Source organism: Talpa occidentalis, unplaced genomic scaffold (genome assembly GCF_014898055.3).
Source record: "Talpa occidentalis isolate TD23 unplaced genomic scaffold, MPIMG_talOcc4v2.1 talOcc4.17, whole genome shotgun sequence".
Taxonomy (NCBI): domain Eukaryota; kingdom Metazoa; phylum Chordata; class Mammalia; order Eulipotyphla; family Talpidae; genus Talpa; species Talpa occidentalis.
In genome coordinates, this window is record NW_023601754.1 from 1,661,173 (window position 1) to 1,684,570 (window position 23,398).

At 69.3% G+C, this 23,398-nt stretch overlaps 1 protein-coding gene across 1 annotated transcript in view; it reads right to left on the bottom strand.

Annotated features, from left to right (window-relative positions):
* The window catches only part of GSE1 (Gse1 coiled-coil protein), a 332,054-nt gene that overhangs the window by 25,116 nt on the left and 283,540 nt on the right, over window positions 1-23,398 (bottom strand). Inside the window, 1 exon segment of the mRNA XM_037515766.2 lies at window positions 2,064-2,282. Coding sequence (XP_037371663.2) covers window positions 2,064-2,282 — 219 coding nt within the window.

Sequence of the window (23,398 nt, forward strand, 5' to 3'; positions counted from 1 at the left end):
GAGCTGTGGCGTTCAGTCCTCCAGCAAGACGGACGCAGGCGGGTTGGCGGGGCAGGAGCCCACCCGCCGCCCGGCACCCAGCGGGCACGGCAGTGACGGAGGACGGCCCCTGCGGGCCTGCCCCTCACGTCCCCAGCGACAGGTGCGTGGGCCACCGGGGGCGGCAGGCGTGACTGGTAGGGGCACAGGCTTTTGGCTGGGGCGACGACACTGGACTCGGTGGTGGCACAGCCCGAATACGCGGACCTCACAGGAGCCCCTGCCTGGCCCCTTTCCAAAGGGGCACCTGAGGGTCTGTGACTAGCGCCTCCCCGTCAGCCACAAGCCGAGCCCCCCACCCTGCCGCCAGGCCACGGAGGCCCGTGGGCTGCTCTGGACACAGGGGCGGCCGAGGCAGAACCAGCGAGCGGCACAGGCTCCTGGGTGGGTGGGTGTGAGGGGCGGGGCCTCCCCGGCTGCCGAGGTCCCCAGGGGCGGTCTCCAGCTGTGTGACCTGGGACCTACCGCTCGACGGCTCTGCTCCTGGGCGTCCCCAGCCGCACAAGGGGCCAATCTATGGGTGACGGCGAGGCCGGGGCCACTGAGATGACCAGGGGGAGCCGGGGACACTCGCATGCAGCACCTGCGTCCAAACTGAAGCCCACAGGGTGGCCCGGCTCCCAGACCCGGCGCCACGCGGTCGCGGGTCACACAGAACACCCCGGCACCCCCGGGGCTCACCCTCGGCTGCGGCCCGCTCTCCCTCCGCCCACCGCCTTCCTCAGCGGGGAGGGAAACGTTGCCATGTCTGCTGCAGATGGGGGTGTCACCCAGGACTGGGGCTCAGAGGCCCAGGAGGGGACACAGCTGCAGGAGGAAGCCGCCACACTCAGGGTGACTCAGGCCAGACAGAGCCAGCACCCTCCCACGTGCTGACACTCACGTCTGAAAGCTGTGCCAGCCCCGGGGGGCTCGTCGCCTCAGGAGACCCCCGCCCCAACAGGGCGTCTGGATGGGCCTGGACAGGGAGTGGCTGGCCTCCTCGGGGCGCCTGCCCCTCGGCCGCCTGGCATGCCTGGCCCAGAGCAGCGGTGCCCCTGTAGCAGCTGGCTCAGACGCGGCCCGGGAGTGTGAGACGCGCAAGGTCAGCCTGGGTGGACAGAGCAACCTCGGCGGGTGGAAACCGGCAGCAAAGCAGAAAAGAGGTGTGGGGGAGGAGGCGGGTCTTCCCCCCCGGGGCTGTGTCCAACCTGCCCATCAATTTCAGGTTTGGTCCTTGCGCCCCTCCTCCCCTGCCCACCGAGCAGGGAGAAGGCGCCAGAGACGGCGGCTCACAGACCAGGAGAGCCCTCGGCCCCTGGGGCCGGCAGACGGCTGCTGCTGAGCTGGGGTCTCCAGCGCATCTACAGGCATGAAACCTACACACGCCCTTGGGGTGCCGCAGAGGACCCCAGATGCCAAGCCCCGGACCCTGGGGCAAGACAGACAGCAGGCAGAGGTCCCCAGTCCCCCAGCAGCAAGTCCAGTGGGTGTCTGAAAGGCCCAGCCCTCCCTACACACAGACCCCCAGAACCGCCAGAGCAGAGCGCCTGGTGGTCTGAACTGGGAACGCTGACGCTCAGAGAGGGTCAGCGCTGGCCCAAAGCCACACAGCACACCCGCACAGGCCACACACAGGGTCAGGGCTCTGGACCCCCAGGGGACACCAGATGCCCCCCATGCACTCCCTGCCTCGGGGCTAAGCAGTGGTGGGGTGAGCTGCCCCAGAGAACCCTGGGGCCCAGCCAGCGTCCCTGAGGGACTCGCACGGGGACAGGCGTCCAGGAGCGGCCGGGGCTGAGGGGAGAGCATCGGACAGGGCGCCCCCCAGCCACTTGGGCCCCCTGCCCTGCCCTGCCCCGCGCCTCAGTCACCGCGCTCGCTACACCCAGGGCGGCCCGAGCCGAGGCGCGCAGAGGCAGGCGGGGGACGCGGGCGCGGAGGTGTGGCCGGCGGGGACCCCGGAGGGTCTGCGGTGCAGCCGGCGGCCCGAGTGGCGGCAGGCCTGGCGGCAAGGCCGGGAGCGCCGGGCGGGCGCCTCTTACCTCTGGGCTCCTCCGCCTGTTTGGCGAGCTTGCGCAGCGCAGCGGCAAAGCTGGAGGACGGCGCGGCCTGGGCGGACAGCGCGCTGCTGGCGGCGGGGCTGCCGCTGGGCACCAGGGCGCCATTGAGCGGCGAGGGGGTGAGGGGGTTGACGGTGGCGGTGGTCCTGGTCGCGGTGGAAAGCATCCCTAGCGAAGGGGACTTGGGCTCATGGCTCATGCCTGAAACAGGAAAAGAAGAACCAAGGTCACCCAGAGAGCAGAGCGCCAGCGCCCAGCGGGTGGGCGGCATGCAGGGCGAGCGGCCGCAGGACAGGCGAAGCAGGGCAGAGCCAGCGGGCAGAGAGGGCGGCCGGGCCGGGGGAAGAGCGCGCCGTCCTCCGAGCGGCCAGGGCTCGGCAGGGAGACGGAGGCCAAGGGAAAGACGCCAGCAGAAGGGAAGGGCCGAGCAGACGCGCGGGAAGGCACCGCCGCCGCCGGGCCTGTCGCCGTCCCCGCGCCGCAGACAGGACACGGACGCTCGCACGGGGCCGCCGGATCCGAAGCCGCCGGGCTGGCTGGCCGGGGCCCTCGCTGCCACCCTCGCCCTCTGGAAGCACAAAGTCACCAGGGGCCCTGCCGGGCCCCCACCTGGGGAGGCACCGAGGCGCGGCCTGCAGAGGCGAAGGGGCAAGACCGCCTGCCCGCGGGGACTGGGTTCAGGAGGCGCTGCCTCGGGGTGCCACAGAGGCCACAGGGAGGACCCGCCCAGGGCCCCGGCCTCACACCCTGCCCAGGTGTGAATGAGGCAGCCGGACTCCCTCCCCCCATCACGCGGCTCAAGGCCAGTCTGTCTCGGGAGGGCAGGCTGGGCCATAAATAAGTTTTCCATTAACGTCCCCTGCCCTCTCGGGGCCACCTGTCCGGGCCCCATCTCTCGCCACTATGCGTCCGAGGGGCGTAAATCACACCGGCGGCCTCCAGCTGGCGGGGCGGCGGGCCGCGAGTGGGGAGCCGCAAATCGAGTCTCCAAGCCCCAGAGACCTGGGAGGGGGGTTCCAGGGCCCAAGGTGGTCACCCGGCCAGGGGACCGGGGAACACCCAAGAACACGAGTGGCAGGAGGGCGGGCCCCCAGGCTCCAGTCTGCACCCCAGGGCCTTCCACTGCCCCAGAGCCTGCCTGGCCTCGCCGACTCCGAGTCAGGTCCCAGTGAGTCTGGCTGAACCCGCTTCATGCCCCGTCTGTGGGCGGTGAGGCACAGACGTGTGGCCAGGCAAATGCGGGGTGCCCACAGGGGGCCTGACAGGGGCAGCTGGGAGGAGTGGCCAGCCCCCATCCCAAAGCCCGGGGTCCTGAGCGCCAGGACATGCTGGCAGCCACGGCTCTCCCACTGGGTGGGAAAAGGAATCTTCCGGGGTGCAGGTAAGTGCAGTTGCGGGGGGTGGGGAGGGACATCACATAAAAGACAATATTGAGGCCGAGCGAGCCAGCGCGGACTCCATTCTCTTGGACGAGGGCTTGCACCTCGGAACAAAGGACCCCCACGGGAGCGCCTGTCCATGGCCAGCAGGCCGGCTCCCAGCTGCCAGCCCGGCCACGTGGGCAGCCACCTCGCGGGGGCCAGGCCCAGCAGTGCCCGTCCCAACCCGGAGGCTGCGTGTCTTCCCTCTTTTTGGAAAGGGGAGCAGGAAGGGAGGCTGTATGCTCACCCCCTGCCAAGAGCTCAAAGAAGAAACCCCAAAACCCAGGAACCGAGTCCCGCCCAGCAGCCTGATTTTCAGAAAACGCAGGCTGCTGGCTGAGGAGCCCTTGCAGGCTAAGCCACACGCGCCACCTGGAGCCACGCTGGCCGGTGCCCGGGGCTCCCCCAGCTCTGCCGCTGCACCTGGGTGACCTCAGACCGTCACTCTGCTCCTCTGGGCCTCATGCTCCCTGGCTGTAAAGGGGAGTCAAGGGCAAAGCCTATCCACAGGTGGCTCCTGTGAGGATTTAGGGAGCTAATTCACATGCTTGAGCACGCCCGGCACACACCAGCACCCCAACTATCACAGGCGGCCAGGAGGAGCAGGGGCAGAGACCCAGGTCTCAGGGGTCAGGCCAGGAAACCCACACCCCAGGGGTCGATGTGTCGCCCGTCCCCTGGAGACAGACGTCACAAGACCGCAGTGCCCACCACAGGACCGGGCACCCCACAGCCTGGCGCGCGGAGGGTCAGCAGCACACGTCCCTGAGGGCGGGTGGGAGGGGGCGGCGGGTCCTCAAGATACACGGAACCAGAGGTCTCGCCCGCTGCCTGTGGGGCATACCAGGGGATATGACCCCACACAGGACTGCACTGGCACCCACACTCGGGGGCTGTCGCATTTTTTGGGGGGTTGCTGGAGATGCTAGATGACATTAAATGGGGCTCCTTTATGCAGTCTCAGAACTCAGTGGTCACTGCGGCCCCACTGCAGGCCAGGAGAGGCCACCACAGAGCCACCCCCATCCTCACCCACGCCTGCCCTGCTCGGCCCTAAGAATGGGAATCCGAGGCCAGGAAGGTTCGAAGCCTAGTCAGGGTCACACAGCACGTCTAGGCCTGGGACCCTGGGGACGCCCCTGCCCAGGCCTCACCCGATGCCCCCGCCGACAGCCGACACACGCCTGACCACAGCGCCTTTACGATCACCTGCCCCGTCTGCCTCACGGTCCTTCAGGAACAGGCAGACCCCCTCCTCCTGGACGCGGACAGGACGCAGTGACAGGCAGGTGCTCCCTCCCGGAGCACGCATGCGGGCAGGCTCAACAGCTGGTCCTCCCGCCCGGATGAGTCCACAGCCCCGGAGGTGACGCGTGGGAACTTCCCGGCCAGGCTGCCCCCAGCTGCTGAGGTCAGAGGCCACCTGTTATGTGGCTGAAGTGGGGGTCACTGCCCCTTCTCCAGAGAGTGACCCTCTCAGTTCCCCAGAGTGCCAGGTCCAAGCAGGAGCCAATATTGCTTCAGAAATGCGCCCCTCTGATGCCTTCACCACCCTCTTCCCGCCACACGCAGGGAGCGGACCCCTCAGATCACCGCCCTGTCCAAGGAGAGGCTACCTGAGCGCGGTGCCCACGCCCTCCTCATGAAGCTGGTCTGGGCTCCGAGCCAGCCCTTCGCTGAGGCAGGGGAGACTGGGCGCTGTCCTGGGAGGGGCTCACCCCACCCCTCCAGGCCAGGGGAGCCGGTGTGAGGCCCCTGCCCAGGAGCCCCGCAGCAAGCAGGCCGGCCGGTGGGAGAAGCAGGGATGCTGTGGCCACAGCTGCCAGCGCCGGCTGGACGGCAGAGGTGCCGGGCGAGGCAGGGGTGGCCACAGCGCAGTCCTCGGCCAGACCCACAGTACCACACACTCTGCTCCTCAAGGCCGGCGGCGTCTGCAGGTGGTGGCCAGAGCGTCCCTTTGGCTTTGTCCTCACCACTATGTTCTAGTATTTCTGCAGCGATCCTGGTTTTTTAAACCGGGGGAGGGGAACATCCACAAAGAGGAGACGCCTCTGCATGAAGCCGGTGTAGCCAAGGGAGTCCCCCAGGCCAGGCCTCCCTCCGGGCCAGGGCAGAAGCCAGGGAAGTGGGTGTCCCTCTGGGAACGCACGCCCTGGGGCAGCCCCACCGCTCCTGTCCCTGGCGCAGCACTGGTGCCACCGTCACCTTCCCTGAGCTGAGGGACGTACCGGGCACGGTACTGCCCTCCCCCCAGACAGAGCCTGGCACCTGCTCCCTGGGTGTCCCCCAAAGCCAGTGTCCCCGCCACGGTGTCAGCCATGGGCTGCGGAGGGGCTGCGAGCCAGGAGAGCCGCTCTGATGTCAGGTCACTTAAAATAGAATTCCAAATGAGCAGCTTCATTAGGGGAGTCTAAAATTAGACTCCTCTGCAGCGGGCGCGCAGGAGGGGCAGGCCGGGAGGCGGGGCGCGGGACCACCAGCAGCTCCTGCACCTAAGACAGAAGGCAGGGGCCAGCCCGGAGACCCTGGGAGGGGTCCCCCTGGACCTTCAGGAGAGGGACACGGTCTCTAGGGTGCACCTGGCCGCTCAGCCACAGGCGGGGGTCACTGCAGGGCTCCCCCGCTGCTCTACACCCCTCCCTGGCCCCGCCCACACAGGTGCTCTGAGCTTGGGCTCACCAGGCCCCACAAGACGGCGGAGGGGAGGGGGCCCGGGCAGCCCCCGCGCCCTGAGAGGCCCCAGGAGAGCACAGCCTGACCCCCCCGCCCTCATTAGAGCGGCATTTATTAACTTCTGCACTCCCGGCCATTGACTGAATTCTTGTCTACATTATCAGCTCATGTAAATTCATTACCCCAACAGCTGGGAGACGCTCCGCAGCGTGAAGGCCAGTGATGGATGAGGCCGGGGGAGCGGGGCCGGGGAGGGGGTGGCTGCTCTCAGCACAAGCCCCCGACATGGGCCACATGTGCCAGCGCCAGGCAGGTGGCGGCGATGGCGGGGCCTCCGGGCTTTTCCCTGCACCCCGCGCCCGGGCCCTCCTCCTGCGAGGCGCCTCCTGCCACGGGCCCCTCGAGCCCTCGGGAGGAAAGAGCCTCCGCAGCCAGACAACCAGCCGCCCAGCCCTGAGCCCAGGCCTCGACCCATGGAGCTACGAGCGAACCCAGCTTTCTGGCCTCCTGACCCTGCCGGCTGTGCCCCCGAAGGACCCGGCCCCACCAGCCGGACAGGAGGGACTGGAGGGGCAGAACCACCCCCTGCTGCCCCCAGAACACTGGGGGAGGCCCTGCCTGCCTGCCCTGTGGCCACACTGCGGTCTGTGGAATCGATCCTACTTTTCTCTGCCCGGGTCTCTAAGCACAAAGCTTAAAAAAACACAAACTAGAAAGAATCCCAGTGCGGGGGGCGGGCCCGGCAGGCAGGGCGCGGGGGGCTTCCAGAGCCCACCTTGCCCCGCTCTCCCCCGCAGACCCTGGCGGGGCGCCTGCCGGCCCAGCGCTCAGCTCAGAACAGCAGCACGAAGAAAGGGGGGCCCCTAACACTCCATTAAATATGGTCCCGGCTCCGAGGCTCCTCTCCCTAATGGTGCGAGGGGCCTCATTAATCAGCAGGCCCAGGCCTCCCTCCCAGCCCCCCGCGGACCCCGTAATTACTGCTTCCTTTCATCCCTGTTCTTCCGAGGCACCAGACCTCAGGCCTGCTCCCTCCAAGCTCTGTAATTACAAGCTAATAGCTGAGATGAATTTTCTGCTGGGCCCGGTTCAAGCACCAATCCGCCCCTTCCCCCTGACAGCCCCCCCTGGGGTAATTACACCCCACAGGCCGGGCCCAGCAGGGCGCCCCTTTCAGGCCCCCGGGCGCTCAATCCGGACCTGGATGCTCTAATCACCCCTCTCGGTAATTTTTCATTACCGCCCAAAGAAATGTTTGTGAACAAATAAAGGGCGTCCCCCGGGGGGTCCGCCCCCCATCCCCTGCGCCCCCCAAAGGGGTGATCCTTCCACCGCCCTAACAAGGCCGGGGTCACCCTGCTGCAGAGCCCGTAGGTGGCGGCGGCGTGGGTGCCACGTGATCCCGGGAGCCTGGGCGGCTTCATAATAAATTCATTATTATATTTGCCTTTGGCATGTTCTCAGCTCTCACGCAGCCATTTTTCTGGGGGTGGGGATGGGGGAGGGGCCGGGAGCAGCCGGAGGTCCTCTGCGCCTGGATGCCAGGGGTGGTCTGCTTAGACTCTCGGGTGCAGGTTTCAAAGGGGACCGGGGGCTTTCTCCTGGCCCCAAGCCCCAAACTGGACTCCTCCCCGAGGCTGAGGCTGGGGAGCTGGCAGCCTCGGCTCAGGGCTAGACAGGGAAGGCCCCAGCAGATGGCCTGGATCCTGACCGGAACCAGAGCGGGGCGGGCGGGTGGGGGGAGAGGGAAGAGCCTGAGGGAGGGCAGAGGGGGGTGGGGCCCCTCCCCCGCGGCCTGGTCACTAGGCCAGCTGAACTGTGTCTGCCAGAAGCCCAGCCCGGAGGTGCCCCCGACCCTCCCGGCAGGCACCCCAGGCGGGACTGTTTACAAAGCGTATTTTTGGGACCACCGGGCAGCCACTGTGAACCCCACGACGCCCCCACTGCCATGTGTCCGGAGACCCAGTCGGGGTCCCCAGGAGACCGTGGGCAGGCGTTCGGGAGACTCCAGTCCTTGGGTGTCCCTGGGTGCAAGAGTAGCCAGTGACGGGGGCGGGCGCCCTGGAGTGGGGGTCCCTGTGGAGAAGGGGAGGGCGGGCTCTGGGGGGGGCTGCTGACAGGGCGGAGCAGAGTGGGGCTGAGGTTCAGGCGGCAAGGAGGTTCCGGCGGAGGGAAGGAAGTCGAGCAACAGATGGCGGCGACATTTGACGCGATTATTCTAAGCGTCTGCGTCTGGAGAAGCCAGCGGCCCAGAGGGGCTGGGAGCTGAGGGGCTGGGCGCGGGGGGCAGGAACGTGCGGTCGCAGAGACCAGTGCCAGGGAGACAGGGTGGTGATGGTCGGGCCTGGGACTCGGGCCAGTTGGGGACGTGGAGGCAGGTGCCCACACTCGCCCAGAGCACCCCGTTTGCCCCTAGGCTGTGACCAGACCAGCGCTACGGTGGGCCGGAGGGTCCGCCGGAGTCACAGCAGGACCCACTTGCAGCCACCTCAGCCGGCCGCCCAGTGCCCCCCACCGCCGCCCTGGGCCCGGGAGTCCTCCCCAGCCAGTTGATGCGCGTGACCACCTACGCAGGACCCTGCCGTACAGGGGTTTACTGTGTGGGTAAACCGAGGCTGGGAGCACCGGGTGCGTGTCGAGGGCAGCGAGCGCAGGTGTGAGAAGACACGGCCCAGGGTCACCTCCTCCCAAGGCGCGCCTGCTCTACACCGGGACCGGGGCGCACCCAACGCGGCCCTCGGCCAGGGAGCAGGACCTGGAGGCCTGGAGACCGTCCCCTCTCCCTCCCCGGACTGGACCCGGCTACCACCATTCTGGCTGAAGGGTGCAAAGGGGGCAACCCCTTAGCAAGCCCCAGCAGCCCAGGCAACCAGGCCACCCCCAGAACCTTCCTCAGCCACAAAAACAAATGAAAACAAAACCCTTTCAATGGATTTGGGCCACTCGGGGCAGGAAGCAGTGGGGTCGGAGGTGCCTGGTGCCAGAGAGGAACCCAACCCTGCCAGGAGCATCTCCAAGTTTCCAAGGCAGGAAGGGCGGGTCAGGACAAGCAGGTGGGGAAACGGCGCAGGTGGACAGGGGGCCCGAGCTGGCAGGTCAGGGTCGAGGCCAGGTCCGTCCAAGTGGACAAACCCAACCTGACGGGGGCAGGGCCGGACTCTGACAAGCATCGAAAGAGGAAGCAGAGGCCACGCCTGATAGCCCCACTTCCTGCTCCCCCTCCAGGAGCAGGCTGGGGCCCAAGAATCTGGGTGTTGAACCAGCTCAGGCCGTGGCCCTCAGGTGACCGAAGCTACCTGGGCACCATCTCCACCCCAGCCCTGAGGGCGCGCAGCAGGTCCCCGCTGCAGGAGGGACACAGGTAAGAAACAGCCCCCCCTTCACAGGCGCCAGCCCATCAGGTGGGGCCAGGTGACACCTGTCTTCTCCCTGCGAGCTGGTGGGGGCTGTGGGGCTCTCACCTGGCAGCCCCCAACCCCACCCCAGGGAGCTAAGCCGGGGTCCATGCCCGATTCTCAGAGGAGCTCGTCAGGTCGGCACACGCTGAGGCTCAGTTCCCTGCTGTTATCTGACCTAAAGTGACTCCATGTTGCTTCTGTGCGAACCAACAAATAATGTTTTAAAACAGGAAATTTCAAGTCAAAACAAAGGTTTCCAGTTTTTCCTGAAAAATGAGAAGCCACAACCCCATCATCCCGACAACGGCAGTGTCCGTCAGCCCGCTCTTCGGTCTCTAGGTCGCCAGTCCCCACCACTCCCTACTGTCCCAGACAGGCCAGCAGCTCTGGGAATCTGGTAGGGTGGCACTGAGCCGCCTGAGCTTGAGAAACACGCAGAATTCTTTACCCATCAGTCCTGAGTGCCAACACCCTCCCCCACGTGCTGGGGCTGGGGGCACAGGGAGCCCAAGGCAAGACCCAGGCAGCTCCATGTTCCCAGGCGTTCGCCAGCAGACTCCTCTGCCACCTTCAGTGCCCCATGTGCCAGGCCCGCCTGAAAGAAAACTACCTGGCAGCCAAGAGAGACCTCCAGAGCCCCCACAGCCAAGCTGACAACCCACGGGCCTGGGGTCCCGGTACCAACCCCGTCCCAGGCCAACCTGGTCGCCGGCCTCCACTGCCCCATCCACTACGCGGCCCAGGCCTGCACGGCCCTGTAACTCCTTTCCAAGGAAACAAACCCCTTCAGAGCTCCAAATGGAGCTTGTGAGGTTCTGGTAGCACAGACAGGATGCCGAGGTCCAGAGCTGGCTCGAGGGGTGCCAGGATCCCCTCAAGCCAAGTCTTGTCTATCCTGGAGACCTGCTGTGGGGGTAACAAACCCCTCAACACAGGACTGCTGACCAAGGTGCTCGTCCCCCACCCCTGCCGGGTGAGATGTCCTTGGAGTTGCTGGAGGGGTACACAAGAACCCCCTACTGGCCAGAAGGGTCAGGTAAATACAGGTCTGGGTGGCTGCGGGTGAGAGAGGGTGGCCGAGTCTGGTCTGGCAGCCTCTGTGAGGCCAGGACATGCAGGGTGATGCCCGTGTCCACCAAGCTCAGCTGGAGGAACCGCATCCGGACCCCGGCCGGACGCAAGACAGCTAGGAGAAAGAGCACGCCAGTTCAGGCGACCCCCCAAGTCAAGTGGGCTGAGCGCCAGAGGGACACTCGCCCTCCTGACCAGGGGACACCCGGGGCCGAGTGCACTTAGCCCACACCCCACGCTTTGGGACCCCAGGGGGGTGGGCCAAAAATTAATAACAAGACCAGCTATCTGGGGGCCCCTAACCTGAGCAGAGTGACTGAGCCTTAGTCTTCTCACCTGTGAAAGGGGGCGAGCACCCCGCCCCTGTGAGTGGGGACTGGGCACAGAGCCCAGTGTCGGCAGCCACGTCCTTCCAGCCCGCCCCCGGCCGTGGCGCCAAGCTTTTCCGTTCCCGCCGGCACAGCCCCAGTCCAGGGCGGTCTCGGCACGTGCAGGGGGGGGCAGCGCCCGCCCCGGGGAGAGGTGGTTGGGGGCCTGGGTTTCTACGTGATGCCAGGCCCCTAGAGGGGCTCCATCTCCTAACTTGCGGTTAACTGGGGGCCAAGTCTACCGTAAGCGTAGACCCCCCGAGGTGACAGGAGGAGAGACCGCTCCGACCTGCCTGGGGTCAGTACGGCCACCCGTGGACGCTTTCCCACGAGGACGCGCACACAGACCACCCCATGCCCCCAAGACTGTGCCACAGGCCAGCCCAGAGCCCCCGCGGGCGAGCCCCGTCCCCCACAGCTCGACACATCGGTTTTCCTCCGGGGCGGCTTAACCTGTGCAGTCAATGCCGCCCTGACCAGCAGCGCCCGATCGATGCCTTTTATAGCTGCCCGCGGCCACAGACCCCGTGTGGGCGGAGGACGGGCAGGGCCGGGGGAGGGGCACTGGAGAAAGTGCCTCCCCGGCCCTCACCGCGGCCCAGCCCTCTGCCACGGACGGGGTCTGTGCACACACACACGGGGCAGAGCCCGGAGCCCCAGGGCGGGCCGGGTCCCAGAACACCCCAGGCTGCTGCCCCCGGCCAGGGAGCCCGAGCACCCCTGACCGTTGGGCGTTGGAGAGAAGAGTGCTGAGCTGCCGCCCCACCCCTAGGGTGGCGGCAGAGACGAGCCTCAGCTGGCATAAGTTAGCCCCAGGGATACCAGCATGGCAGGGAAGGGGCGACCCGGTGTTTCCTTTGACCAGCCCTCCAGCAGGCCCGCAGTGCCAGGCGCTGCCTGCACCCGCACCCTGCCCGAGACTCGACGCCAGGGCCTGAGCACTGCTCTCCGACCAGCGGGAAGACGGAGGCACAGGAGCGAGGTGGACGTGACACCCCCATGCAGACCCAAGGGCGGGTCAGCAGTCAGGACGCGGGCTCAGCCCATCCACAGGGCCTGCGCGTGTCTGCTCTGCAGGTGGACCGGGCCAGGGCCGTTTGGAGGGAGGGCCTCATCCCCGGCAGGCCTGGCAGCCCCGCGGCCAGGCTCACACGCCGTCACACGCCCACACCGGGCTCTCGGGGCCAAGGGCCCAGCTCCGGGACCGGACAGCTGGCCAGAGCCGAGCAGGCACGGGCACCCACTCCAGGACCACCCCGCATCTGCAGGCCCCAGGAGACGGGCTCCCGGTACACTGGGCCGGGCACAGAACTAGCTGCAGGATTTGACTCTGGGTTCACTCAAGCCCCAAGGGCAGCCAAGTGGGCCTTCCCCACCAGTCGGGGAGGCACCTGGCCCCAGGGGGACCAATCTCCTTAGGCAGCACCAGCCTTCGGAGGCCTCCCCAGCGGAGGGAGCCCTCACCCCGCCCTCCGGCAGGCCCTTCTCGCTGGGTGTTGTGTTGTGTGAGGCAGTGGGGCAGGAGGGCAGGTCTCGGACACCCCTGGAGATCTGGGGTCACAGCAGAGCCTGGCACTGAGTCTTCTGCAAGGCCCCCCGCTGACTCCAAGGCACAGTCAAGGTCCAGAACAGGACCCTGGGTCTGGAGGCTTCCTCCTCCCAGATGGCCTTCCTCTGCTTAAGTTTACCCCCGAAACGAAAGTCCCACTGGGACCCCAAGACTCTCACATCATCCAGATCCCTGCTTTTTCACAGCAGCTCCCTCCCCTCCAGAGGCGCCTCATCACCCCCAAGGCGGCAGCTCTCACTTCCTCTCTTTGCTTCCCCTCTGAACCTGGGGCGGGCTGCAGGAACCAGGGAGGGAGGGGGCGGCCACAGGGACCCCAGGCTCAGGGAGGCGGCCTCTGAGCAGAGGGGCAGGCTAGGCCGGGCAGCAGCGGGCTTTGTCTGGTGCTGCAAGGAGTGGGGGCTGCGGGGGGGCAACGCGGCCCATCCTTATCTGGTGGCTCACCTACCAGCAGCCTGCACAGGGCTGGGCTCGTGGGAGGCGCTCGATAAATTCTCCCTGACAGGAACAGTCCGAAACGGTCAGCTTCGGGCCGTGGCCTCTGCGGGGGAGGGCGGAGGCCAGCACTGGCTAGGGAGGCCAGCGGCTCCCACGCCGGGCGGCAGAGGGGAGAAGTTCAAGCCAGCGGGTCTTCGGCGCAGCTGCCACGGCACCCCATCCCTGCCGGGGAGCAGCCGTCGGCGCGCACCAGGATGGGGCGCAGGCCGCGCTGTGGTTTTGGAAGCTGCTGTGTTGCCATAACAGAGATAATTAACGTGCTACCATCCACCCCCAGCCCGGGTGGACTTCGAGTAACCCAGGCTGGGAATTCCAAGCCTGCTGTGGGGCCAGGAAAAACCGGCCTTGCTGGCTGACTCCACAAGCCCCTGCGAGTTCCCGGGGCAAGAAGAGAAGTAGCAGCCAGGTCTTGCTCACCTGCGTTCTGGAAAGGAGACGCCGGCACCCAACGCTAGGTGGGGGTGCCCGGCCCTAGCGTTGTGGGAAGTGGGGTCCCGCTTCCTTTAGAGCGGCGGAGGGTGGCACCCCCCAGCCAAGGGCTGGGCAGCTGAGGACTCCCGCCGGGGTCCAGGAGGCTGGCGGGTGGGAGCTGGAGGTGCAGGACCCACGCCCGCCACCGAAAGGCGCTGTGCGGAGCGTGTGCTGGCTGCTCTGGCCAGAGCTGCCTGGCCGGGGCGGGCGGGCTGGACTCAGAAACCACAGGCGCCCCGGATCGGCAGCCCCTGCACCGCCCGGAGACAGGGAAGTCACGGCAGCAGGGCACAGGCCCGGAGCTCCCACGGGGCTCTGCTTGCTGCCTCTGCTTGCTGCCGGTAGCTGCGGCGCCCCGGCGCCCCCCGCCCCTCCGGGTCTCAAGTGCGCTCACCTGGGAGAGGACTGGTCCTCAGCCCATCAGCATCAGCGGGGAGCGAGAATCCAGGAGGCCGAGGCCTCCCACCTAGAGCCTGAGGTTTCCCTGGGCCTGGGGAGGCGATGGGGGTTTGTGGTCAAACCCCTTTCAACTCTGACAAGCCCGGCTGCTGAAAAGCTGTCCCCAACAAGCCAGGGCCTGCGTGCCGCGGACAGCCTGCTGCCCCACAGACGGGGCCTCGCCTGCAACCACAGCGGCTTCCCCGCCTCCTCCTCCAAGGTGGGGCTGACCCCGGTGGCTGCCTGGCCGCTCACCAACTCCGGGCCCAGCCAGCGCGCTGCGCGTCAAAACTCGGGCTGGCCGCACCCGCCCCTCCCGGCAGGGCCTCTGCTCGGTGGCTGCTCGGTGGCGGTGGCGAGCCCTGCGCCCCGGGCCAGGGCCAGCTGCCTGAAGCCTTTCAAGTTCCGGCTGCCGCGGCGGAGCCAGGCCTGCGAGCTCACCTGGGCAGGGCAGCGGGATGACACACCGGGGCGGCCGCGGGAGCCTGCGCCCTGGGCCCCTCACCTGTGGCGTGGCGCTGAGTCAGGCTGCAGCCTGCGCCTCAGGTTCCGCGGTGCCTGCGGGCGGGGGCCGCCCCATAAACACAGGGTGAGCAACACCGCGGCGCCCCCAGCTTCAGCGACACCCGGGGAGGCCCCGAGGCCGGCTGCTCCCCCGCAGCACCCCCTCCGCGCGGCGAGGGGGGCGGGGCCGCCATCCCAGAGCCCCACTGAGACCTGCGGCCAGGCCCCCGCCGGCTGGAGACGGCTCCGCGGGCTCCCCGGGCTCCCCACCCCGCCAGGCTGGGCCCCGCGGCCTCCCCGGGCAGGACCCTTGCTTATCTGGCGGCCCGGCCCAGCCTCCAAACCCCAACCCGGTGGCCCCAGATAAGGCGCTGCAGGGGTGAAGAGGGCGGAACGCATTGTCCACGCGCTTTGCACAGAGGCCAGTTTACAAAACAGCAGCCAGAGCGCGCGGCCGCGCCTCCCCGGCGGGGCGCAGGCAGGTGCCGCCCCCGCAGCCCCTCAAACTTCCAGCCCGGCCCGGCCCACCGCGGGGGTGCGGGGCGTCCCCCCCCCCCCGCCGGCGGCTCGGGCATCACCCCTCTTCCTAGAGGTCCCGCGCCCCACCCAGGGCCCGAGAAGGAAGTGGGGAGGGGCGCGCCGCCTCCGCCGGGGAGCTAATTAGCCGCGGCCGGGAGGTGTCTCCGCCGCGGTATAATTGAATCGGCTCCACTCGGTCGGCCGGGCCGGCAGCGCGGCCGGAGGCGGGGGGCGGGGAGCGTCGGGCGGAGCAGCGCAGCCGAGGGGAGGGGAAGGGCCGCGCGGATGCCCCCCCCCCCCCCCCCCCCCGCCGGGGCAGCCATCTTCGGGGGAGGAGCGCGCGCCGGCGCGGGGAGGCAGGGCGGAGGGGCCGGCCTCCCCGAGGTGTCCCCGCCGCCAGGGGCGGGAGGGGGAGGGGAGCGGGGCGAACCCCCAAGCGCCCCGCGCGCCCCTCCCCCCCACCCCCGCTCCGCCCCGCGAAAGTTTCCCCAGTGTGCGGGGCGCTGGGCTCGGAGCCCCCCAGGCGCGCGGCGCCCGACCCCGCGCTCACGCGCCCCTCGCCGAGCGCAGCCCCGCCGGGCGCCGGCCCCACGGCCGCTGCAGGGCGCGCGCTCTCGGCCGCCCGCCCGCCCGGCCCCGCCGCGCCCCCGGGAAGTTGCCCGCCGTTGGCGCCCCCGCCCGGCCCCGGGGAGGGGCGCGCGCCGCGGGAGGCCGTGGGGGGCGCGGACCCCCGCCCGCCGCTCACCTTTCATGCCCGGGCCCCGCCGCGCCGCCGCGGCTGACACTTGCTGGGGCCGCCGTCGCCCCGTGTTTGTCTGCGCGGCTTATCTCGCCCGGCGCGCGGGAGGTGGAGCTTCCGGGGCCGCCGCCAAGAAACACCTGCTGCTGTCGCCGGGACACACCCAGGGCGCCCGCCCTCTCCCGGCCGCTGGCTCCCGCGCCGCCCGCCGGCCGCGGGGGTGTCGGGTTTCAGCCGCAAGCACGCGCCCCGCCGGCGCCCGGTCCAGCCGCGCGCGCACGCTCCGCCCGCGCGGCCAGGTGAGCCGAGGACACGCCAGGTAGGGGACGCGCGCCGCGGGCGCCGGGGGCTCCTGGCGCGCCGCCGGGGTCCGGAGTACCTGGGTGTCCGGGGCCGGCGGCCAGAGGCGGGGAGCGGCGCCCTCCAGCGTGCCCGCGCGGCGCGGGCTCGGCGCGGCTCCGGGCGCCCAGGACGGGGTCCGGCGCGGGCCGGCCCAGGCGCAGCGCACTCGGGCCGCGGGCTCCGCGGGCCTCGGGAGGACGACTTCCCCGGAGCCGGAGCCGGGCCGCGCGGGAGTGGGAGGGGCGCACGCCGAGGGGCGCGGTGCGCTCGCCCTGCCCTCCCCACCCCGCCCCCGGGCGCGTGGCCTCGCGGCCCCAACTCCGCAGCGCTCCAAGTTAAGAACGCGGCCCCGGGCGCCCGGCGCCCCCACCCCAGCGGAGGCCGCCCCTCCCCTCCCCTTTTAAGTAACTTTGGGGGAGGCCGCCGAGGGGGAGGGGTGACTCCGAGAACCCACGTCCCAGCGGCTGGCGAGTCCGCGGAGGCGCCGCTCCGCCAGGGGGTCATTAACTCGCTGGGGCTGCGGTCGGAGGCGAGGCCGCCGCCTCCAGAAACTGGCACGACCCACCGAGCCTCCAGCCCCGGGAGCGCGGCGCCTCCTCATTCCTGGCACCCCCCACCCTACCTCACCCAGGCACTTGACAGACTGGAATGACTCAGGAGCGTCCTGGAATTCCTGGGCACCCGCGGGCGGCGCGGAGGGACTGCGGGCCCCGGCCGCCCCCTGCGCCCCGCCCCCCGCGCCCGGCCCGGCAGGCGGCTGGACGGGGCGGGCTCCGGGCCTGACCCGCGCGCGCGGCGGCGCCCTGCGGCCGGGGTCTCGCCCTCCCCGGGGGGCGCTTCCTCGGCAGCGCTCAGACTTCGGGCCCCGAGGCCAGGCCGCACCCCGCCCCCCGGCGGCCGCCCCAGCGCCGCGCTGCGGGTTTCAACTTTCGGCCCCCGGTGCCAGCCCGCGCTTCTGCCAGCCCCAAACCTGCCCCGGGACATGCCCGCGCCGCGCTTGGCAGGCGCGCACGCCGCCGTCCCCGCGGGCCCGGCCTCCCCCGCCTTCCTCCCGCCCGCCCCCCCGCGCCAGCCCGGATTGCGCCGGGAGGGAGCGCTGGGCGCCTGCCACCCCCCATCCATCTGTTCCCGAAGACGCTGGCGGGCCTGGAGCCTTCGGGGCGCGCGCCAGCGGGGAGCGAAACCCGCCCGTGCGCCCGCTGGGGGGCGAGGGTCGGGCCCCCCCCCCCCACTCCCCGGGCCGTGGCGCCCGAGCGCGGAGCGCACGCCGGGGCACAGGGGCGGGGGCGCGGCCGGCCCCCCAGCCTTGCACAAGGGCCCGGCCGACCACAAACGAAAGGGGAAAGGGAGCGGGAGGCCCGGCGGGCCGTTACTGGCTCCTACCTGCGGGTGCCGCCGCCTGGCAGCGCGCCGGGGGCGCCCCCTCCCCCCGCGCGCCCCGGCGGGCCTCGGCCTTCGCGCGCCGCCGGCCTCGACGCAGCGCGCGGGGTCCCCGGGCGCGGCCGCCGCCCCGTCCCAGCAATGGCCGCAGAGGCCGCGGCCCGGGCGGCCAGCGCGCGGGGGGAGGGGGCGCCGGGCCGCCGGGAGTCAGGGCGGGGGGGGGGGCGCGGCGGAGGAGTCGGCAGGGAATTCAGCCACTGGCCCGGGGCCTCAAAAACAAAATTAAAAACCTCTGGGGCGGTTCCAGCCCTTTCCCACCTGGCGCACCGGCCGGGGGGAGGGGAGCCGCATGCAAATGCGCATCTCGCACCTGGCCGGGGCGGCGCCTCCCGGCTTTGTCCCCCGGTGCGCGCCCCCAGCCCGACTCCCTCCGCCGGGGCGCGCGGGGGGCGGGGGCGCGCGAGCAAGTTCACGCGTCGCGGGGGGACGGCCGGGCGCGAGGTGCCGCGGCGAGTCCCCGGGGTCGGCGGCTCCCGCCCGGGCGGCCCCCCGCTCCCCGGCCCCCCGGCCGGCGCGCGCGCGGGCGGCCCCGCTGCGCAGGTGAGAACGGTGAGGCCGCGCGGCGGGTCACGTGCGCGCGGGGCGGGGGCGCACACCTGGAGCCGGGGCGCGCACCTGCAGGGCGCCCGGCGGCCGCTGGAGGGCAGGCCCGAGCCGGCGGCGTGCGCCCCGGCCGGGAGACGCGGCGGCCAGCGGGCGGGCCGGCGCGGCCAGACGGATGACACTCCCTGTCAGCGCGCCCGGCCCCGGGAAATTAGTAATCCGGGAGCGCGGCCTCCGAGTTTAAGGGTGGGAATTGCTCTCCTGCAGCCCGCGCTGCTCGCTAACGAGGTTTGTAGCTTGACTCCTCATTTCCCGCCTCCGCGCGGGCGCAGGCTGGCTGCCCTCCATTTCCCCGCGGGCGCGCTCCCTCCCGCGCCTCCTCGGCGGCTCCCGCCCCCGCCAGCCACGCGGCCTCCCTCGGCGCAGCGCGCCCTCCCGGGGGCTCCCGCGCGCTCCCACGCAGCAGAGAAAGGACGAGGCGGGTGCAAGGTGCGCGGCCGGTTCTGTGGGGCTTTGGGGACACTCCCTAGGGCGCGTTTCCCGCGTCCTGCTTCCTTTGCTCCTGGCCTGTGCTTCCTGCACCTGGACCCCGCCAGGCCCCCGCAGGGCGCAGGGGGTCCCTCGGAAGACCCTGACCCCACTCAGGTGGAACCTGCGTGGCCAAACAAGATGACGCCGCCGAAGAACCCCAGAAGGGATGCCTGGAAAGCAAAGGATCTGGCCCATCCAAAAGGTGGGCACTTACTCCACGAACACCCCAAGCCCCAAATCAGATAAGAAACTGGAGGTGCCAGGCCCAACCCTCAGAGAGCTGCTCAGCAAGCGCCCGTGGCGCGACCTTGAGGCAGCAAGGAATTGGGGAGCCTGGAGGCCGCCTGGCCCCTCGGAGTCACCATGGCCACGTGCCCCGGGGGTGAGGTTCCCGGGAGTGCAGCTGTACGTGTGGCTGTGCCCGTGGAGTCGCAGCTCGGCCACCAGCCCCGGTGTGCTGGGCCTGCAGCTAGCTCCGTCCCACGGCCTGGGGTTAGCTGCCCCGCCACGCGTTCCTGCACAGAAGGGCTGCGCGTCCGGGTCTGCCTATCACCCCAGGCACCCCGCTCAGCGCCTGCGCGGGCAGGTGTCACGCTCTGGAGACCTAGATTCAGGGTGGGCGGGAAGGAGACGCGCTTGTCATCCACCGTGCACGGAGCATGTGCCCTGCTGCGCATCTCCACGCAGGGAGCCCCGCGGCTACTCCACGCCCGGCCGGTCTGCGCAGCCCAGGGCGCAGCCTGGGGGCTCGCAGGTGACCTGTGCTTGACCCAGGACGCTGTCCGGGGGCTGGAAGCCGTTCTCCCTGGGGTTGGGCTGTGGGGAGACCCTTACAGCAGAGCCCAGGGCCCCAGCACCTGCACCCACCCTCGGCATCAGGAGGCACCCAGGGCTGAAGAGGGGCACGGGGCGCCGCCCCCACCCTCAGGCGCGAGGCTGGGCCTGCGCCAGCCCGGGCCCCTCTCCTCGCAGCCAGCGGGCCCCAAAGCCTCCATTCTCCAAAGCGGGGCTAAGATGCTCTCCCCCCCAGAAGGCTTTTCCCCTCCGCCTCTGGCACCCGCGCCCCCGGGGGCTGCGGCCGCCCCGCCCCGGGTGCAGGGGTCCGGGGCGCCCCGCGGACACACCCCAGGCCGCGCCGCCCCGCAGCCCGGAGGAGCCCCGAGGTCGGGGCCGCGGCGGGGCGGGCTCTGCAGCCCGCACAGGCCCCCGCGCCCCCCGGCCAGGCCCCCGCGGGCTCCGGGGCGCGGGGCGGGCGGCGGGGGAGCCCCGGGCGGCCGGCAGCGGCGCCCCTTCGCCCCGCGCGGCTCCGGCCCTCCCCGGCCGCGCACCCGGCGCACAGCTGCGCCGCGCACAATCGGCCACAGCTGCTTCGCATGGATTTTCAATGCTAATTGCCGCGCTTTGTGGGCGCCGCGGCCCTGAATGGGGAGCCGCGCGGCTGCGGCGGGCGGGGCGCGGCTCTGCGGCGGGAGAGCCGCCCGGGTCGGCCCCCCCGCCGGGCCCCGGCCTCGCGAGGGGCGCCCCCGGCCCGACCCCACCCCACCCCGGGCCCCGCGGCGCGGCCCCCCCCCCGGCCGCCGGGCCCCGATATGGGAAGCTAATTGGACAATAAAGTTGAGCAGCGAGGAAACGCGCTCCCTGGAGACAGCTGGCGTCTATAAAAGAGAAATATTTGCATTTAAAACCTTTAAACTTTAGACGGCGGGGCCAGCCGAGGCGGGGGGGCGCGCGGCCGCGGGGGGCCGAGGTCGGGGCTGCGGCTCCGGCCTTTCCTGGCGCCGGGCCCGCCCCGCGCTGCCGTCTGCGGGGTCCGGCCGGCCCGTCCTGCCGGGTGGCCTGGCCGGGCGGGTCGCGGCTAACTCCCTGCTCCCCAGCACTCGGGAGCCAGAGTCGGGGGACCCTGCTGCGGCCTCCAGCAGCGAGCTTCCACGGAGCCAGTGTCTGGGGCTGCCTTTATTAGCCTGGGGCCCTCCCCTCCAGCTGCAGAGCCGCCGGCTGATGCCACCCCACTCCCCAGGCCCAAGGGGGCTCGGGGAACCCAGTCCGGTGCTCAGGCGCCCCGCCCCCCAACCCCGGCCTGGGCTGGGGTGCTGGCTCTGCGCTTCTCCCCTGCCTGGCTCCCATTTTCAACATCCGAGAGAAACCTGGCCACCTTTCCCCGCAGCCCCGTGGGTGACCTGGGCAGCAGAGACCAGGCCGGGGCTCCGGCTCCATTGGGCCTTCCTGGAACCAGGGGCTTCTCAGAGTCCTGGCGGCGCCTGCCCTCAGCCTGGTGGGGTGGGCGGGCGGGAGCAGTGGCCAAAACCAGGGGCACAGGCTGAGTTTCCAGCATCATGACAAAATGCACCCCATGAAATCCTCTGTCCCATCTGCGGTAGTGTCAGAGCAGAGCGTCCCTCCTCCTCCTCACCATGTCTGTTCCCCTCAGGAAAACGCCTCACCTGCCCCGCCTGGCCTTCACGTCCCATCAGTGCATGCCCCCCCACCCCGCCCCCCCTGCCCCCAAACGGAGGCACCTGGTGTTAGCCTCAGGCAGTGGCGTCCCAGAAGCCCTGAAAATAAGGCCTCTGGCTCCGAGGGCCCACACGGACACTGGGGAGGGAGGCAGGTGTGGGGTGAGGTGGGACAGGCTTGGGGCTCAGGCCACGTGGCCACTGCCTGGCAGCAGGCATAGTCACCGCAGTGTGAGCAACACTACCCCGGCGCCTGTTCTGGTGAGGATTCAGCAAGACAGTGAGCTGGGAGAGCGCTGCCCGGGACACGGCTGGCTCAGCAGAACCAACGGACACTGGGGTACAGAGGGGTGGACGGGCAGCAGCAGGCAGGAGCCCGCTTGTGCCAGGTCTTCTCAGGGCCGCAAGCCCGGGCTGGAGGAGGGGTGCTGGTGTGCCCTCTCCCGCATAGCTACCCACTGCTCACCCCCCATGAGCGGGTAGAGAGGCCTCGGGAAGTGGGCCCCACCCCACGCCAGGCCAGCGTCCACAGGAGCCTCGCGCCACGCCGGCTTCAGAGTCTCGGGCAGCTGGTCCCCCACATGTCCGCCGCTCAGCGGACAAGGAGGGGGCACTGTGAGGGACAGGACTGGCAGGCCACCCAAGTTTCTTGGTTTTGTCAGTTTTAAAACAGTATTTATGGCCTCCAGGTGAGCCTTTTCTTCTCAGAGATGCATCTTAACAGTGATGCAGCCTCCCCGGTGGTGCAGCGGGTTGAGTGCAGTGCTGGGAAGCTGTCCACAGCCTCTGCAGCGTGGGTTCAATACCGGCCGGCTGCGGAGATACCCACATGGTGCGGCAGACCTCTCCTGTCTCGCCCGCTGCTCCCCTCAGCAGTGTGTTTCACTCAGTCTGCCTGTTCTGCTCCCCGCTCTGTCTCTGGTGAGTCCTCTCACCCTCCTGCACTTCTGGCCTGTACCCCAGTTCTTGTATGCATGAATAGGTATATCTTTAAAAAAACAACAGTGCTGCAACCTTTACAACAGCCAAGACGCGCAAGCCGCCTGCGAGCCCACGGCTGAGGCATAGATGTGAGGCAGCCACCCCGTGCACCGCTGTTCAGCCCACAGGAAAGATGCGATGATGCCACTTGCAGAGAAATTCGTCAGAAAGATAAAGACTGGGCAACTTCACCTGTATGCGTGGAACAAGGAAGCTGAGCGGTAAAAGCAGAGAGCCTGGAAAACTGAATGAGGGGGCCAGGGTGGGGGAGCAAGGCTGGGGTTGGGTTGTTGGGTGGATGGAGGGGGGTGGAGGTAATGCTGATCTACCATGGGTGTTGTGCTTTTGTTTGGTTTCTTTAAAAATACATAAAATAGACCCAGCTGTGGAAACAACTCGAATGCCTCCTCCCAAGATAATTGGGCAAGCAAATGGTTCCTTGTTGGCTGGAATATTACTCAGCCCTGAAAAAAGCATGAAGTGCTGGTTGCCGACAACATGGATGAACCTTACAAACACCGTGCTGAGAGGAGAGAAGCAGACATGAAACCACATATGTGACCTCATGGGCAGAACATTCCGGAATAGACAAATCCATACAGACAGATCAGCAGGGTGGGAGCAGGGGAGGGGAGATTGTGGAGTGATGGCTAGTGGGGACAGATTTCCTTTTGGGGTGGAAAATGTTCTGGACTAAGAGGCAGTGGGTGCAGAGATGATAAATGCATTAAGTGCCACCCAGGAGCTCCCTTTAACGAAGTTCGTTTCACGGGTTTCACCTCAGTTTTCAAGAGAAGACCCACCTGAAGGCCCGAGTATCTGGGAGAGGCACGGCAGGGCCTGTTTTAGAGCACCCCCTGCCCCAGCGGACCCCCGGAAGGGGTCCCTCTCCAGCTGCCCCTCCCCTCGGTCTGCCCTGACGGACCGGAGCTCGGCTCTGAGGTGGGGCTCCAGTGTCGTCCCCCCATCTGACCTGCCAGCCCGAGGCTGCAGGTGTGTCTTTTTGGTCAACAGCAACAGTTTCTGGATTGGGGGGAGGCAGGTCATGCCCCCTGAGCACGGAGCAGCTGGAGGTCGTGACACACCTGTCTCCGGCCACCTGGTCACTGCTGGAAAGTGGCCAGCTGTGGCCTGGGCGGGTGTGGGGGGAGCCCTGTAATCCTGGATCCCTGACCTAAGGCCAGTGTGACCCCTCATGGGGGTGGGGCCTCACCCTCCAAGGCTGCTGCTGGGCCTGGGACAAGACCTGGCCCGTCCTCGCCCCGCTGGCTGGCGGAGGCCCCTGGTGATTGGGATGGAAACAGCCAGAGGCAGGGGGGCCTGAAATCTTCACTTGCACCATTTCAAGTTTAGGGGTGGG